Source organism: Neoarius graeffei, chromosome 18, assembly GCF_027579695.1.
Source record: "Neoarius graeffei isolate fNeoGra1 chromosome 18, fNeoGra1.pri, whole genome shotgun sequence".
NCBI classification, from domain to species: domain Eukaryota; kingdom Metazoa; phylum Chordata; class Actinopteri; order Siluriformes; family Ariidae; genus Neoarius; species Neoarius graeffei.
In genome coordinates, this window is record NC_083586.1 from 29,229,368 (window position 1) to 29,245,715 (window position 16,348).

At 40.2% G+C, this 16,348-nt stretch overlaps 1 protein-coding gene across 1 annotated transcript; it reads left to right on the forward strand.

The window, feature by feature from the left end:
* Positions 1-756: 756 nt before the first annotated feature.
* atp5pf (ATP synthase peripheral stalk subunit F6) lies at positions 757-15,557 on the forward strand. Its single transcript, XM_060899472.1, has 4 exons — positions 757-829; positions 7,053-7,229; positions 7,313-7,437; positions 15,455-15,557. The coding sequence occupies exons 2-4, from the start codon at positions 7,060-7,062 to the stop codon at positions 15,481-15,483; spliced, it is 324 nt and encodes a 107-aa protein (XP_060755455.1). The 5' UTR covers positions 757-829; positions 7,053-7,059; the 3' UTR covers positions 15,484-15,557.
* Positions 15,558-16,348: the final 791 nt, after the last annotated feature.

A 16,348-nucleotide genomic window follows, 5' to 3' on the forward strand; every position in this document is an offset into this window, starting at 1 on the left:
GAAGTTAACAGGCCAAGGAAGGCAGTAATTGCTTCAGACTCCAGCTCAGCTTTGATTAGCATTAGAACGTCCCAGTCAAAATCAAGGCAGGACATTGTGTATGAAATATTACAAGTTGCAAATAATCTGTTAAAGACAGGAGTTAAGATAACTCTTGTATGGGTACCAGCTCATATAGGAGTTGTAGGGAATGAGATGGCAGATAAGTGCGCTAAACAAGCAGCTGGAAATCCCAGCATAGATATGGAAGTCTCTTACAGCAAGGCAGAAATTAAAAGTATGATTAAAAACATAGTTAAGGGAAAATGGCCAGACTGGGAGACAGTTTTATAATATCCAGAACAAAGTGGGAAAGAGCAGAAACACCAACAGAAGTAAGGAAGAGGAGGATGCTTTTTCGAGAATGAGATTTGGACACACAAGATTAAATAGTTCTTTGGTGATGATAAAAAAGCATGCAGATGGAAAATGTGATTTCTGTGGCAGCCCGGAGTCTATAGAGCATGTTATTTTGCAATGTCCTAAATACCAGGAAGAAAGATGATTAATTTTACAGTTGCAAGGGAAACAATTAGTGTTAAACTTGGAGGACATTCTGCAAAGAAGTACAGGTGAAATCTGCTTCAAATATGTATTTAGTTTCTTAAGGAACACAGGTTTAATTAAAAGAATTTAGGTTTTTTTTTTTAACTCAAGTATCACACCCCAGTCCAGCTGGTGGCGGTATTGCACCATTGAAGCTAGTTGCCAACCGCCATAAAACCGGAAGAAGAAGAATACTCTGCGACAGTGAGGCAGCCATTACTTGCGAACGGAAGTTATTTGCAAGGTGACTGTGATGTTCTTTATCTTTAAATATTTTCTTTGATTTAAACTGTAGTCAGTTTGTACTTACGTTTATTCTTGGTATTTGTTTGTAAGTTTCTAGCAAATATGTATGCACATCTTTATTTTTAGATTTGTCGTGACGTTCAAATGGGTTATGGCAAGATATATGCTAATGCTAGTTAGCTAATAAGCTACTATTACAGTGAGTGACAGTTAAAGTCATTTCAGCAGCGCGTTAATGCTGCGTTCATGTGCGACTGGGTTTAAGGTGAATCTGGGTTTACGATGTACAAAGTCGTTATGTTAATTGAGAAGAGTTTAGATACCCGAGTTTGTGTTTTGTTAGTAACCTTTACTCTTCATTCTGGCGCAGGAAAGGACAGTGTGTGTGTGTGTGTGTGTGTGTGAGTGAGTGAGAGAGAGAGAGAATGAATTAGTATTAGTAGTGTGTGGATGTATATCATACCTGTCAACTTTGAGGTTTGAAAAAAAGGGATATTTCCCAGATTTTTAACTCAAAATAAGGGAAGATTTCGGAAAGTCATACCCTTCACCAAAAGTGGGTGTGTAGTTGAATGGGGGGCAATTTTCTGTCTAGTATTTGTGATTTCCTGTACTCTGGTGCATGTTGGTGATAGCCAAGACCCAAACTCAATATGCTTATGGTTTATAGAGTGCATTTGTGAATAAACTATACATTTATTTTTATTTGCTTTCAGTGGTACCAGTTATTTCCCAAATTAAGGGCTAAAATCCGTATCTTATGTTAAAATAAGAAAGGTCATTATATAACCAGTCAATAAATTCAATTCCATTGCAATTTATGGTTTTACCATAGTCATGGCCTCGGAACGATAGATAGATAGATAGATAGATAGATAGATAGATAGATAGATAGATAGATAGATAGATAAAGAGTAATATAAGATATTAAACCAAGAGTGATTTAAAATGGGCAAGTTTCAGATAGAAAATAAAATAGACAATGAGTGGATAACAGTTAATACACCAATTAGTTTACACTAGGCTATTTATGAGGTCTTAGCCAGGACATACTTAATGTAAACATGTGTAGCTTACCTTTGATTATTTGGGAGGCTTTCGTTTTCCCCATGGAAAATTTCTTTGCGATGGAAGAGTCTGGGAACATTCCAGCCACGCACTTGTTGAAATCATCATAGAAAGAGAGGCTAATGTTTTTCTTAGCTATTAGCATCGCCATCTTCACCTCATACCTAATCAGTGTTGCCAGATACTGCTGACGTTTTCCAGCCCAAAATATGTTCAAAACGCACTTGAAACCGCCCAATCTGGCAACACTGGACCTAATTACTTGTTCAGCCTCGCCTCCGGACGTAGTTCTGTAATTACTGATGCCTGAGAGGGCGGGGACGTGAATTCATGGCGCGACTTCCTGCTGTAAACTCCTGTCAGAGGCGCGTCATGAATTCTGGACCTACCGACTTTTTTATTTTGTGAAAATACGGGACTTTTATATAATGTGAAAATACGGGATATTTTCGGGAAAATAAAAAAAAAATGGGAAGATAGCGGGAAATAAGTCAAAATAAGGGATTTCCCGGGAAAAACGGGAGGGTTGACAGGTATGATGTATATATGTCATATACACCTATATACACATACATACTGCTTTAAGAGCTGATTGCCTTATGTTTGTTGTTATACTGAGTGATTTTTTTTTTTTTTAAATACCAAAGGAGAAAAGGCCAGTTAGTGTTTAATGCTTTTAGTAGTTATTGTATTTAAAATGTTTGTTACACAAGTTGTAAAGTAGGAAACTTGGATAATCAGGGTAGCATGTGAAGGAAGCATTAATCCATGGGAGTGTTAAAATCCAACCCCAATTCCAAAAAAGTTGGGGTGCTGTGTAAAATAAATAAAAACAGAATGCAACTCATGGAAACCCTATATTTCATTGAAAGTAGTACAAAGACAGCATGTCAAATGTTGATGCTGAGATTTTTGAAAAAAAAATGCTCATTTTGAATTTCATGTCCGTAACATATTTCAGAAAAGTTGGGCCGGGGCAACAAAAGACTGAAAAAGTTGTGTAATGCTCAAAAAACCTAATTAGGTTAATTGGCAACAGGTCAGTAAAGCCCGGCACGCACAGGCGACTTCTTGTCGCAAGCGTATTGCGATTTTTGGACGCAAATTCCTCTCTCGGGTAGCTGCGTGTGCGTGTTATCTGCGACCAGAGGGTGATTTGGTCATAGCGATGCAACTTGCATTGAAATCACGTGACTACTTCGCAGGCAGGGATTGGCTTCACCTTTTGGAAGTGATCGCTTTATCACAAAGACACGCACGCACACAGCGATATCTCTGCAACAAGTCAGCGACTGGCGATTTATATATATCAGGGCTCGAAATTAACTTTTTTTCTTTGTGTCCCCCAGTGGTCCCGAATTCTGTGTTGTATTGTCCCGAATGGAAGCAATAGTGTCCCCATTTTTTTCCTCTCTGAAATAACCAGTGGTTAATATTATCGTATGAAGTTACTATTATATTTGTAACTATGCAATTTTGAACCCTTTATATCATTTTTACAATAAGTCACAAGACACAAGCGACACATGTCCTATACATCATCTACTTCAAAATTACAGTTATTGCATTTTCAGTTTATTAAACTTTGGCGATCTCACTGTATGAATGTTTATTTAAAGGGGCCAACTAGCTCATTCAGAAAATGTTTCAACTCCCTACATCTGCAGTACACTTTAGTTGAAAATAAGACCCCTTTTATGTTCATTTCATCTACTTATACCTTGAATATCTGTTGGCATTTATAAGGCCAACTTATTATTTTCACCATTACCGTTATCCATTTTTATGAACTTTCCGTTATCCATTACCGTTATCCATTTTATGAACTTTCCGTTATCCATTACCGTTATCCATTTTATGAACTTTCCGTTATCCATTTTATGAACTTTCCGTTATCCATTTTATGAACTTTCGCTGCCGAAACGTGGGTGCAAATGTTAGCAACATCAGCATAGTGGCAGGTCCGAGCCTAGCTGTGCTGCTGACTGACTAAACTTTCTGAACTAGAAAGACACCAAGAAAACTCACTTATTCTGTTGAACGGTATCTTCCGTTAATATCATCCACATCATTCCTGTTGTATTTTATAACGTGTCTAACAGTGTTCATTAAGTTCATTCAGTTGCTAGCGTTGCCTGCAGACCAGGCGATGACACTTCGGATCCTGAAGGTCCCAGAGACGTTATGTCTGGGCTTTCAGTTTCTTCCCCGCGGTCGGTCCGCTTCAACCACTTCAGCATTTTTGTTCTGGCAAGAGTCGGCGCAGCGTGTGCGGTAGCAATTCCATTCCAAGTCCATATAATGCGGACACCGGCCGAAGATTCTAGAACAGAATGCGCTGCTCTGTAGCCTACGGATGCAGGTGCATCGAAAGTGTAGCTACTATGTATTTTTCGCTGTTAACGTTTTAAAATTAAAATTGACAAATTAGGTGAATGTCTACGTATGTGTTACGGCTTTGTAAATAATATTAATGTGAACTTTTTTTCTAGATCTATTTTTTTTCCCATTGTCCCGGGATTGTCCCAGATATGATAATTTTGTGTCCCGATGACATTTTTTATGGTCCCCGGGACGTCGGGACACCGTTAGTTTCGAGCGCTGATATATATATTTTTTAATCGCAGAATATCAAGCATACCTGCAATCTGTTGCAAGCAACAAAAAATCACTGTCACAAATATCTGCACACAAAGCGATTTTTCGCTTGCATCAAAAAGTTGTACGACCAAGTGACGGAAAGTCGCCTGTGTGCGCCAGGATTAACATGATTGGGTGTAAAAAGAGCATCCCGGAGAGGCGGGGTCTCTTAGAAGTAAAGATGGGGAGAGGTTCACCGCTCTGTTAAAGACTGTGTGGGCAAACAGTGCAAAAATTTTAAGAATAACTTTCCTCAATGTAAAATTCCAAAGAATTTGGGGATCACATCATCTCTGATACATAATCTCATTAAAAGATTCAGAGAATCTGGAGAAATCTCTGTATGCAAGAGACAAGGCTGAAAACTGACATTGGATGCCTGTGATCTTCAGGCCCTCAGGAGACATTGCATTAAAAGCAGACACGTGTCTGTAGTGGAAATCACTGTATGGAGCACTTGCATGTGACGTCACAGCCGATCCAGATTGTGACAGACGCCATCTTGTCGGTCAAACGCCATATTCCGCCTTCTACTTCTGGTTCTACTTCTGCTTTTACTTCTACCTTTTCTTCTGGAAAACCCTACTATATACAATTCTACTACAACGGCTGCGGCTACAAGCTCTCCCTACCTGTGCACAGTTTTTATGGTTTTTGTGTGTGTTTTTGCGTGTTGTTCGTCTGTACCGGACTTCAATATCCACTACAACCGTTTGGACTTACTGGACATTGGTTTCCAGCAGAAAATGACGGTTTGTAGCGATTTCCATCGCCTGCACAACATTCCGGACAAGATAGCGAGACCAGCGGGGTCTCCGTAGATTGTTATCGGAAGCAAAGCGAAGGAGGCGGCGCCAGGAGCGGAAGCAAAAGCAAGGCTGCAGAGCCGGCCTGTTGACTAAGCTCAGAAAACAGCCACTCAAACCTCCACTGCTAAGCCTCTATCTCTCCAACGCCAGATCCATGTAAACAAGACGGACGATTTGGAATTACAGCTGGAATTACCTTATTCTATTCTATAATCGGCTGGTCAGTGCTATACTCAATACTTAAGTGACTTACCCATCCAGTGAGGATTCTTGTTTACAAGATACCACATCTGAGTTGCTGACAAATCCTGAATTTCTGTAAAGATAACTGTCCAGAGATTTATAAACACGCAGTGCTTTACCACTGAACAGCGAGGGGAAAGTTAATGAGGTAATTATACACGTCCGGGTATTCCGCTGGCAGTTCAAAATCCGGTCGTGAAAACTCCGTCCGGTAAGCCATAAGGGTCACAAATCTGTAGATCGTTTATTTTAGACATATATCTAGTTATCTGTTCATTAGAAAAATGAGCCGTGTAGTCCGTCGGTTGAAATTGATCCATTCTGTACATGAGTGCAGCAGTATTCAGCAGTGTTTTTGACCGACAAGATGGCGGTTGTGTACTTTCTGGTCACGTGACTGCAAGATCTCTATGGGCTCAGGAATACTTCAGAAAACCATCGTCTGTGAAAACAGTTCATTACTGCATCCACAAAGTTAAAACCAGATATAAACAGTATCCAGAAACACCGCCACCTTCTCTGGACCTGAGCTCTTTTATGATGGACTGAGGCAAAGTGGAAAATTGCCCCGTGGTCTGATGAAACAAAAGTAGAAATTATTTTTACAAATCATGGACACCACGTCCTCCAGGCTAAAGAGTAGAGGGACCATCCGGCTTGTTATCAGTACACGGTTCAAAAGCCAGCATCTGTGATGGTATATGGGTGCACATGACATGGTAGCTTGCACATCTGGGAAGGCATCATTAATGGTGAATGATATTTACACGTTTCAGAGCAATATGCTGCCATCCAGACAAAGCCTTTTTCAGGGAAGGCCTTCCTTCTTTCAGCAAGACAATGCCAAACCGCTTTCTGCATGTATTAAAACTACATGTCTCCATAGTAAGAGTCTGGGTGCTAAACTGGCCTGCCTGCAGTCCAGACCTGTCTCTCATTTAAAACATTTGACACATTATGAAGTGCAAAATGCAACAAAGGAGACCTCGAACTGTTGAGCAACTGAAATTGTTTATCAGGCAAGAATGGGACAACATTTCTCTTTCAAAACTACAGCAGTTGGTCTCCTCAGTTCCCAAACGTTTACAGAGTGTTGTTAAAAGTAGAGGTGATGCAACACAGTGGTATACATGGCCCTGTCCCAACTTTTTTGAAACATGTTGCTGACATCAAATTAAAAATTTCTCAGTTTTGACATTTGTTGTCTTTGTAATATTCTCAGTGAAATATAGTTTTCATGGTTTTACAAATTATCACATCCTGTTTTTATTTACAGTTTACACAGCCTCCCAACTTTTTTGGGATTGTATGATTTTATGAGCTGGAATTAAACTTTTTTGGAGCTTTAAGGCAAGCAGATCAAATGCAGTTATAGTTAACTAATTTATGTCAGGCTGCTTGAGAATAAACGTGTCTTCAGGTATTTACACACTAACTAAAGTGTTTGGTTTTCTTGTTCAGACACAGCATGACTCTCCATCGGCTCTTTCAGCTCTCCTCAATCTTCCACTCATCTGTGAGTGTGACTCTGCGCAGGAACATCGGCCTCTCTGCTGTCCTTTTCAACAAGGCTAAAGAGCTGGACCCTGTACAGAAACTCTTTCTGGACAAAATCCGCGAGTACAGCGTCAAGAGCAAGTGAGTATCGGTGACCAAATGGATGAGAGCCATGGATCTTTTGTCATGTCCTTGAGATAAAGGTCAAGTCCTTTCTTGTATAGGACTTCAGGCGGAGTGGTTGATGCTGGCCCCAACTACCAGAAGAACATGACAGAAGAGATAAACAAACTGCAAAGGTTATATGGAGGAGGTGACCTGACTAAATTCCCTGACTTCAAATTTCCAGGTCAGTATGGGACCTACAGTAGTACTCTTATAGCACTTATCCACTGAACATCATCCAAACCCAGGGCTGTCTGTATCCTGGATGAGTACATGAGCCATTTTCCTGTCATGTGAATGTAGGCGGAGTTTCTCGAGAGGTCATTTGATGGGCACAAGTAATGAAATATAAAAAAAAAAAAGTCTGATTTGATGTTAAAACTTGCACAGTGTTGCCTGGTTTCTTTCAGAATGAAAGGAAGCAGGAGACCCAGCGAGTTCATTTTAATGGCAGCACACAAGTACAACCCCAATTCCAAAAAAGTTGGGACAAAGTACAAATTATAAATAAAAACGGAATGCAATGATGCGGAAGTTTCAAAATTCCATATTTTATTCAGAATAGAACATAGATGACACATCAAATATTTAAACTGAGAAAATGTATCATTTAAAGAGAAATTAGGTGATTTTAAATTTCATGACAACACATCTCCATAAAGTTGGGACAAGGCCATGTTTACCACTGTGAGACATCCCCTTTTCTCTTTACAACAGTCTGTAAACGTCTGGGGACTGAGGAGACAAGTTGCTCAAGTTTAGGGATAGGAATGTTAACCCATTCTTGTCTAATGTAGGATTCTAGTTGCTCAACTGTCTTAGGTCTTTTTTGTCGTATCTTCCGTTTTATGATGCGCCAAATGTTTTCTATGGGTGAAAGATCTGGACTGCAGGCTGGCCAGTTCAGTACCCGGACCCTTCTTCTACGCAGCCATGATGCTGTAATTGATGCAGTATGTGGTTTGGCATTGTCATGTTGGAAAATGCAAGGTCTTCCCTGAAAGAGACGTCGTCTGGATGGGAGCATATGTTGCTCTAGAACCTGGATATACCTTTCAGCATTGATGGTGTCTTTCCAAATGTGTAAGCTGCCCATGCCACACGCACTAATGCAACCCCATACCATCAGAGATGCAGGCTTCTGAACTGAGCGCTGATGACAACTTGGGTCGTCCTTCTCCTCTTTAGTCCGAATGACACGGTGTCCCTGATTTCCATAAAGAACTTCAAATTTTGATTCGTCTGACCACAGAACAGTTTTCCACTTTGCCACAGTCCATTTTAAATGAGCCTTGGCCCAGAGCCTTGTTTTTCTTTTTTGTATTGTCATTTGGACCCCCTTGAAAATGAGATGTCACATCTCAAGGGGTTATCCTCAAAATAAATAAATAAAAATAAATAAAATAGAAGACGTCTGCGTTTCTGGATCATGTTTAGATACGGCTTCTTCTTTGAACTATAGAGTTTTAGCTGGCAACGGCGGATGGCACGGTGAATTGTGTTCACAGATGATGTTCTCTGGAAATATTCCTGAGCCCATTTTGTGATTTCCAATACAGAAGCATGCCTGTATGTGATGCAGTGCCGTCTAAGGGCCTGAAGATCACGGGCACCCAGTAAGGTTTTTCGGCCTTGACCCTTACGCACAGAGATTCTTCCAGATTCTCTGAATCTTTTGATGATATTATGCGCTGTAGATGATGATATGTTCAAACTCTTTGCAATTTTACACTGTCGAACTCCTTTCTGATATTGCTCCACTATTTGTCGGCGCAGAATTAGGGGGATTGGTGATCCTCTTCCCATCTTTACTTCTGAGAGCCGCTGCCACTCCAAGATGCTCTTTTTATACCCAGTCATGTTAATGACCTATTGCCAATTGATCTAATGAGTTGCAATTTGGTCCTCCAGCTGTTCCTTTTTTGTACCTTTAACTTTTCCAGCCTCTTATTGCCCCTGTCCCAACTTTTTTGAGATGCGTTTCTGTCATGAAATTTCAAATGAGCCAATATTTGGCATGAAATTTCAAAATGTCTCACTTTCGACATTTGATATGTTGTCTATGTTCTATTGTGAATACAATATCAGTTTTTGAGATTTGTAAATTATTGCAGTCCGTTTTTATTTACAATTTGTACTTTGTCCCAACTTTTTTGGAATCGGGGTTGTAAAAGAATACTTGAACATGTAGTGAAAATAAAGCAAATTTATTTAATGGTAGACTGCATACACAAACGCAACCAAGTATGCCAATACGGAGTACAAATCTGTAAAGATACAGAGAAACTTGAGTGCAAGCCTTATTAGGAAATTAAAAAAAAAAAAAAAAACAGGCACAGTTGTATGTGTATTTTGTGGAGTTTTAATCCCCCGCTGGCTGAAAGGCCCGAAGGGGGATTATGTCGTGGCGATGTCCGGCCGTCCATCCATCCCAGGAAAGGGTGCTCACCTTCTGAAATCAACTCCTCTCTCAATTTGTGGAGCAATTTCACCAAACTTCGCAAAAGGCATTGTTCTATGTCGGTAGTGCGCATGTTATTTTGTTCAATTCAGTTGCATTTTACCAGAGGTACAGCCCTTGATTTAACAACCTTGTAATTTGACAATTTCATAACGGTGTGCTCGCCTTCTGACATCAACTCCTCTTACAATTTTTGGACAAATTTCTTGAAGCTTGGCAGAAGGCCTTGTTAATGACACTAATGCGCTATTTGCGATTTAATTTTGTTTTTGAAAATTTTACCAGAGTTTTGAGCCTTGATTAAATAACTTTGACAATTTCATGAGGGTGTACGCTCTTCTGAAATCACCTCCTCTCTCAATTTGTGGAGGAATTTCACCAAACTTGGCAAAAGGCTTTGTTATATGACAGTTATATGCAGATTGAAATTTCGTTTAATTTGGGCAAATTTTACCAGAGTTATGCCCTCGATTATTAACAAACTTGTACTTTGGCAATTTCGTCAAGGTGTGCTTGCTTTCTGAAATCAACTTCCCTCAAAATTTTTATCCCCCGCTGGCTGAAAGGCCCAAAGGGGGATTATGTCGTGGCGATGTCCGTCCCGGGAAAGATACTCACCTTCTGAAATCAACTCTCACAATTTTTAGAGGAATTTCACAAAACTTTGCAGGATTCTTTGTTATATGTCGGTAACACGCATGTTGCAATTTCATTCAATTCAGTCACATTTTACCAGGGTTATGGCCGAGTTGCCAGCGGGGGATATTGTGCTCTCAGAGCACTCTTGTTTTCTACACTATTTATGTGCACAACATAGACTGTTCATCTCGGGCCATCCTTAAAAAAAAATCCGTTTCCTGTCCACCGGGTGAGCAAAAAAATTTTCAGTCGGGAGGGAGGGATTTTTTATATATATATATATATATATATATATATATATATATATATATATATATATATATGGATCCATATATAATCGCAATGCTGTTTGCGTTTTCTTTCTGTACTTTTTTTATTACAAAAGCAGACACCATTTAATAAAATGACAGTTTAATCAACTGTCAAAAAACTAAGTTAGCATTTTAAATGCTGACTGCAACATTTGCAAAACTTTTACAAAGGTACTTAAAATGTCCGACACACGGACTTTTTGTAGTTCTAAATCGAGCGTTAGGCCTAGTTCGGATGAAATTACACTATTAAAATGATCACTGAATGATTTGTTTTTCTGAATCTTTACTATTTTGTTGTTCGCTAGAATACCATTTTGCGATTTCACACTTAAGCAAATATTTGAAAACTCTGGATCTCCTTCCTTCATGGTGGCTGCTGTTTTTTTGTGCCGCACGGCGCATGCGCAGAGTAAGGGAGAGTAACTCATCTGTGGCCCCGACATGCGGTGTGTGCGCGCACACTCGGCGGAGGCAGTAGTGTGTCGGAGGGAACAGAAGCAGAGATGACGCTTATTTTGTCTCCGGTAAACCAGTCTTCTCTCGTTCAATTACGTGCTGGCATCAAGACACCGTTGGTTGTAAATGAAACCAAGCTGAGTGGTTGGAGTGTATTTTCATACACAAATGGAGAAATGTTCGCTGAGTGTGTAATTGTGTAGCCCCACTGCAGACCGTTGTCGTTGTTAATTCATAGCATGCTCAGCTGCGTGAATGTGTCATGCACCGAAAATAAGAGATTTACAAGCCAGGAACGCCTCATGATGCAATACGCAAGAAAAGAAAGATTTACTGCCATTTTACTTTGTATTTGAGTAAAGTGAATAAATAAATGGTCTGTGGAAAATACATTTAATCCTGGGAACTGCGTGCACAGGAGTTTTTGTGTTTGGAAAGCCCTGGGAATGCATAAATGTCAAGTTCGATTTTAGATTTACGAACCCGAAAAAAAATGTCGAAAAACCGGCGTTAAAAAAATAATTTCAACCGCACAAATGGCACTCACCCGGCTGGTGGACCAGAAACGGAACATTTTTTTTTTAATAATGGCCTTGTATTAGATTCATATAGAGGACGTTAGCAAAATGAAACTATGTATACTGATCTCTGGAAGATGGCAGGTTTGACTTGGATCATGGGGAAGGAATGTAAGATCAAGCTAAATAGCAGCATCTTAACATTACTATGGGTAAATAAATAATGAATCAGAAATATTGAAGTGTTTTCAATTTGCTCCACTGTTTAACTGCTTTTTGGTCTTGACCAACCCAGGCTGTGTACAGTACTGTTTTGCCTGGGGTTAGAGTTCTCTGTTTAGTTGTACTTTATATGGGTGGTTTGTTTCCTTGGCCGTTTGAGTACTGGTACTTTTAACAGAATATTACACTCTGTATTGCTGTCACTTGTTCAGTTGGCACTAGAACTTCCTTGTCCATAAGTTCAGCACTTCACGTACCTGACTTTTGCACTCCTCGTACATCGCTCTGGATAAGAGCGTCTGCTAAATGCTATGTAATGTCATGTTTAAATCCTCCACAAAAAGGATGTTTGAAAAGAGTGAGAAACGTTGCCAGAAACCCCACTAGCCTCCAGCTGAAGATTTTTGTTGAGAGTTAATTCCAAGCAGAGATGTTAAACAGCGCATCCATGTGTATGATTATTTGATGATCTGCACTATTTTAGGCTCACCTGTGTCTTTTAAGTACAACATGGCTCACTTGTCAGTGACGGGAGTGATGACTGTGCTGTTCAGCAGTGTCTGGTGGAAAACTGTTAGTTGTAACATATTTCCACCAGATAGTACAATATGATAGAAACAAATCCCTAATCCCACACTGACATTATTTCCACTGAGTACTTGTGCTAAATGTCATCTTGCAAGAGTGTTGAGTCGAGTGGATGTGCGGGTGAAGAGCTTTAATGAAACACGCACAGTTTGAAGTGTATACAGTCCATGATCTTTAAATATGAGCAATTAGCAAATGGCTTAATGTTTATGTATGTGTGTGTGTATATATACAGTATGTGTATATATGGGCAGCACGGTGGTGTAGTGGTTAGCACTGTCGCCTCACAGCAAGAAGGTCCGGGTTCGAGCCCCGTGGCCGGCGAGGGTCTTTCTGTGCAGAGTTTGCATATTCTCCGCGTGGGTTTCCTCCGGGTGCTCCGGTTTCCCCCACAGTCCAAAGACATGCAGGTTAGGTTAACTGGTGATTCTAAATTGACCGTAGGTGTGAATGTGAGTGTGAATAGTTGTCTGTGTGTCAGCCCTGTGATGACCTGGCGACTTGTCCAGGGTGTACCCCGCCTTTCGCCCATAGTCAGCCCGTAGATAGGCTCCAGCTTGCCTGAGACCCTGTAGAACAGGATAAAGCGGCTACAGATAATGAGATGAGATACATGTGTTCACTGTCTTGTAGAATATACAGTACCAGTTAAAAGTCTGGACACACCTTCTAATTCAATGTGGTTTTTTTTTTCTTTTTTTTAATTAAGTTACTTCATGCCTTGAAGTAATGGTGGATGTTGTTTCTCTTTGCTGAGTTGAGTGGTTCTTGACATAATATGGATTACTACAGTTGTGGAACAGGGCCATTTACGGTGTTTTTTTTTTTTTTTTTTTACTGTTTGATCTCAAATCAAACAGGGTGGCACGATGGTGAAGTGGTTAGCACTGTCGCCTCACAGCAAGAAGGTCCTGGGTTCGAGCCCAGCGGCTGACGGGGGCCTTTCTGTGTGGATTTTGCATGTTCTCCCCGTGTCTGCGTGGGTTTCCTCTGGGTGCTCTGGTTTCCCCTACAGTCCAAAGACATGCTGTTAGGTTAAAGCCTTGGTCACAACCAGCCATACGTGCTCCTACGGCCGGTCTACGTGCAAAAAACGCAAGAAATGCACAGAGGGCGTGCGTGTGACGTGCTGATTTTCGAGTCGTAGACTGGCCGCACACCGGCCGCAGAGGTTCTTTGTCATGTCAAACAAACTCTACGGGCACTTACATTTTTTTTCAGGTTGTAAGACAAACTTACGGCCAATGTGCGTCTTTCTCCACGAACAAAAAAACCGCAGCGATTTGGGAAACGGCAAAAATCGCACGGCCAAAAAATCGTACGTCTGGTTGTGACCTAGGCTTAACATGGGGCAGCCTTGGACTGAAGTGCCCTTGAGCAGGGCACCGAACCCCTAACTGCTCCCTGGGCGCTGTAGCATAGCTGCCCACTGCTCTGGGTATGTGTGTTCACTGCTTCAGATGGGTGAAATGCAGAGAGGAATGAATAAAGTTGTTTTTGTTCCTAAGAAGGCAAGAAATTGCACTGATTTACCTTTTGACCATGCACACATGTTAATTGAAAAGCATTCCAGGCGACTACCTCATGAAGCTGGATAAGAAAATGCCAGTAGTGTGCAAAGTGTCCTCAAGGTGAACGCTGGCTACTTTTGAAGAATCTAAAATATCAAACATTTTGTTTAACGCTTTGGTTGACCACATAATTCCATACATGTTCCAGATGTTATTTCATAGTTTTGATGTCTTCAGTATTGTAGAACAGTCAAAATACAGAAAAACCTGTGAACGAGTAGGGGTGTACAAACTTTTCACTGGTACTGTATCTAGTGCACTATATACCCAACAGAGTGCCACAGAATATTTAGCGTCCTCACTGCCGTTACTGCAACTGAGATTAACGACTCTGCCCCATGCTCAATAGTTAGCCTTGTGAGGTGGATAGAGACAGCACTGTGATGCATTATTCTCCATCTCTCCCTACTGAGGATTATTTTAGTTTATAAGCCAGACAAATCAAACTGTGTGGCTGAAGCTGCCATCCATTATAAGTCCTCTTTTTGTCTCGTACTGTAGAGTATTTGAGCTGCAAATATGACCAAAACACACTTTGTAGCTTCCATCAGCGAGTGAATTGTCTCATCTCATCTCATTATCTCTAGCCACTTTATCCTTCTACAGGGTCGCAGGCAAGCTGGAGCCTATCCCAGCTGACTACGGGCGAAAGGCGGGGTACACCCTGGACAAGTCGCCAGGTCATCACAGGGCTGACACATAGACACAGACAACCATTCACACTCACATTCACACCTATGCTCAATTTAGAGTCACCAGTTAACCTAACCTGCATGTCTTTGGACTGTGGGGGAAACTGGAGCACCCGGAGGAAACCCACGCGGACACGGGGAGAACATGCAAACTCCGCACAGAAAGGCCCTCGCCGGCCACGGGGCTCGAACCCAGGACCATCTTGCTGTGAGGCGACAGCGCTAACCACTACACCACCGTGCCGCCCCCGAGTGAATTGTATTTTATGAAAATATTAACTTTAATTTGGTTATTAGTCCAAGGCTGATTTTTTTTTTTAAACAGTCAAATCTAAATATTCTCCTGTATTCATTAACAGCTTTTTATAAACACCCTAATGTATTTAAATGTACAGTAAAATCTTTAAAGAAATTGAGTGAATAAATAATCTTCTGTACGTTTCCCTCAAGTCAGCCAAATGAGGTTAGTGACATCATTATTTGTAAAAGTATCTCTGAGGCCATTTTAAGATGTTTTTATCCTTCTTTAATGAATCTAAACGCTGGACTTGTGTGTGCTTAACCAGAAGGAATTCGAACTGACTCTATAAATCAGGATTGTAGATTTTAACTTCATTTTTCCTTCTATAATTTCATGCTGTGGTGTTTTTAATGTCAACATGAAGAATTATTATATTTTGAGTCTGCGTGCTTTCATGTCATTCCACTAAATCTTTATATATTTATTTTTAACTCAACAGAGCCCAAGCTGGAGGAGGTGGCCAAGTGAACAGCCATCTGCTTAAAACTGCATGTCTGTCATTGAGTGATGAAAATTATTTAATAAAGCCTTTGGTTGGAAAACTGGTAGAATGTTCATTTTTGTCCATCTGTCATAATAAAATCCTTTTCTTACAGGATTAAAAAAAAAAAGTCAGACACCATCAAGAATAAAATGATGTAATGTGTAAAATAACAATTACAGCAGAGGAGTGTAGCATTCAGCCTTTTCAAGACGAAGTTGAACTGATAACCTCTAAAATTAGACTGGAAAGGATTTCTGTCACTTGTCAGTCTTGATGCATCACTGCAGACGTCATTCATCGTATCTATTGTGAGAAATGTAATCAGCTGTGCATTGTGGAAACAACTGAAAAAAATTGGCTTGTCATTTCACCAAGCAAATTTTTACTATTTGAGTTAAAGGATTAACAGGATAAAGCGGCTAGAGAGGATGAGATTACTCTAGTGGTTTTTCTATCACGTGTAGTGCATGTGTAATGACTACAGACACAAATTTCAACATTTCCCGATGGTGGCCTGTTTTTGTAAAATTATTTCATAATGGAAATCTAAGGGCACTTGTTTGGTGTCAAGCTTATATAAAACATACTTTTTAAATTCTTCAGTCAAATGGATTTGTAAATTAAATCCATATCTACAGTGGTGCTTGAAAGTTTGTGAGCCCTTTAGAATTTTCTATATTTCTGCATAAATATAACCTAAAACAGCAACAGATTTTCACACAAGTCCTAAAAGTAGATAAAGAGAACTCAGTTAAACAAATGAGACAAAAATATTATACTTGGTCATTTATTTATTGAGGAAAATGATCCAATATTACATATCTGTGAGTGGCAAAAGTATGTGAACCT

Coding starts and splice junctions, on each gene's coding strand:
- atp5pf (XM_060899472.1), top strand. CDS start 7,060: ATGACTCTCCATCGGCTCTTTCAGCTCTCCTCAATCTTCCACTCATCT. Junction 7,230..7,312: donor GAGTACAGCGTCAAGAGCAA/GTGAGTATCGGT, acceptor TTTCTTGTATAG/GACTTCAGGCGGAGTGGTTG. Junction 7,438..15,454: donor CCCTGACTTCAAATTTCCAG/GTCAGTATGGGA, acceptor TTAACTCAACAG/AGCCCAAGCTGGAGGAGGTG.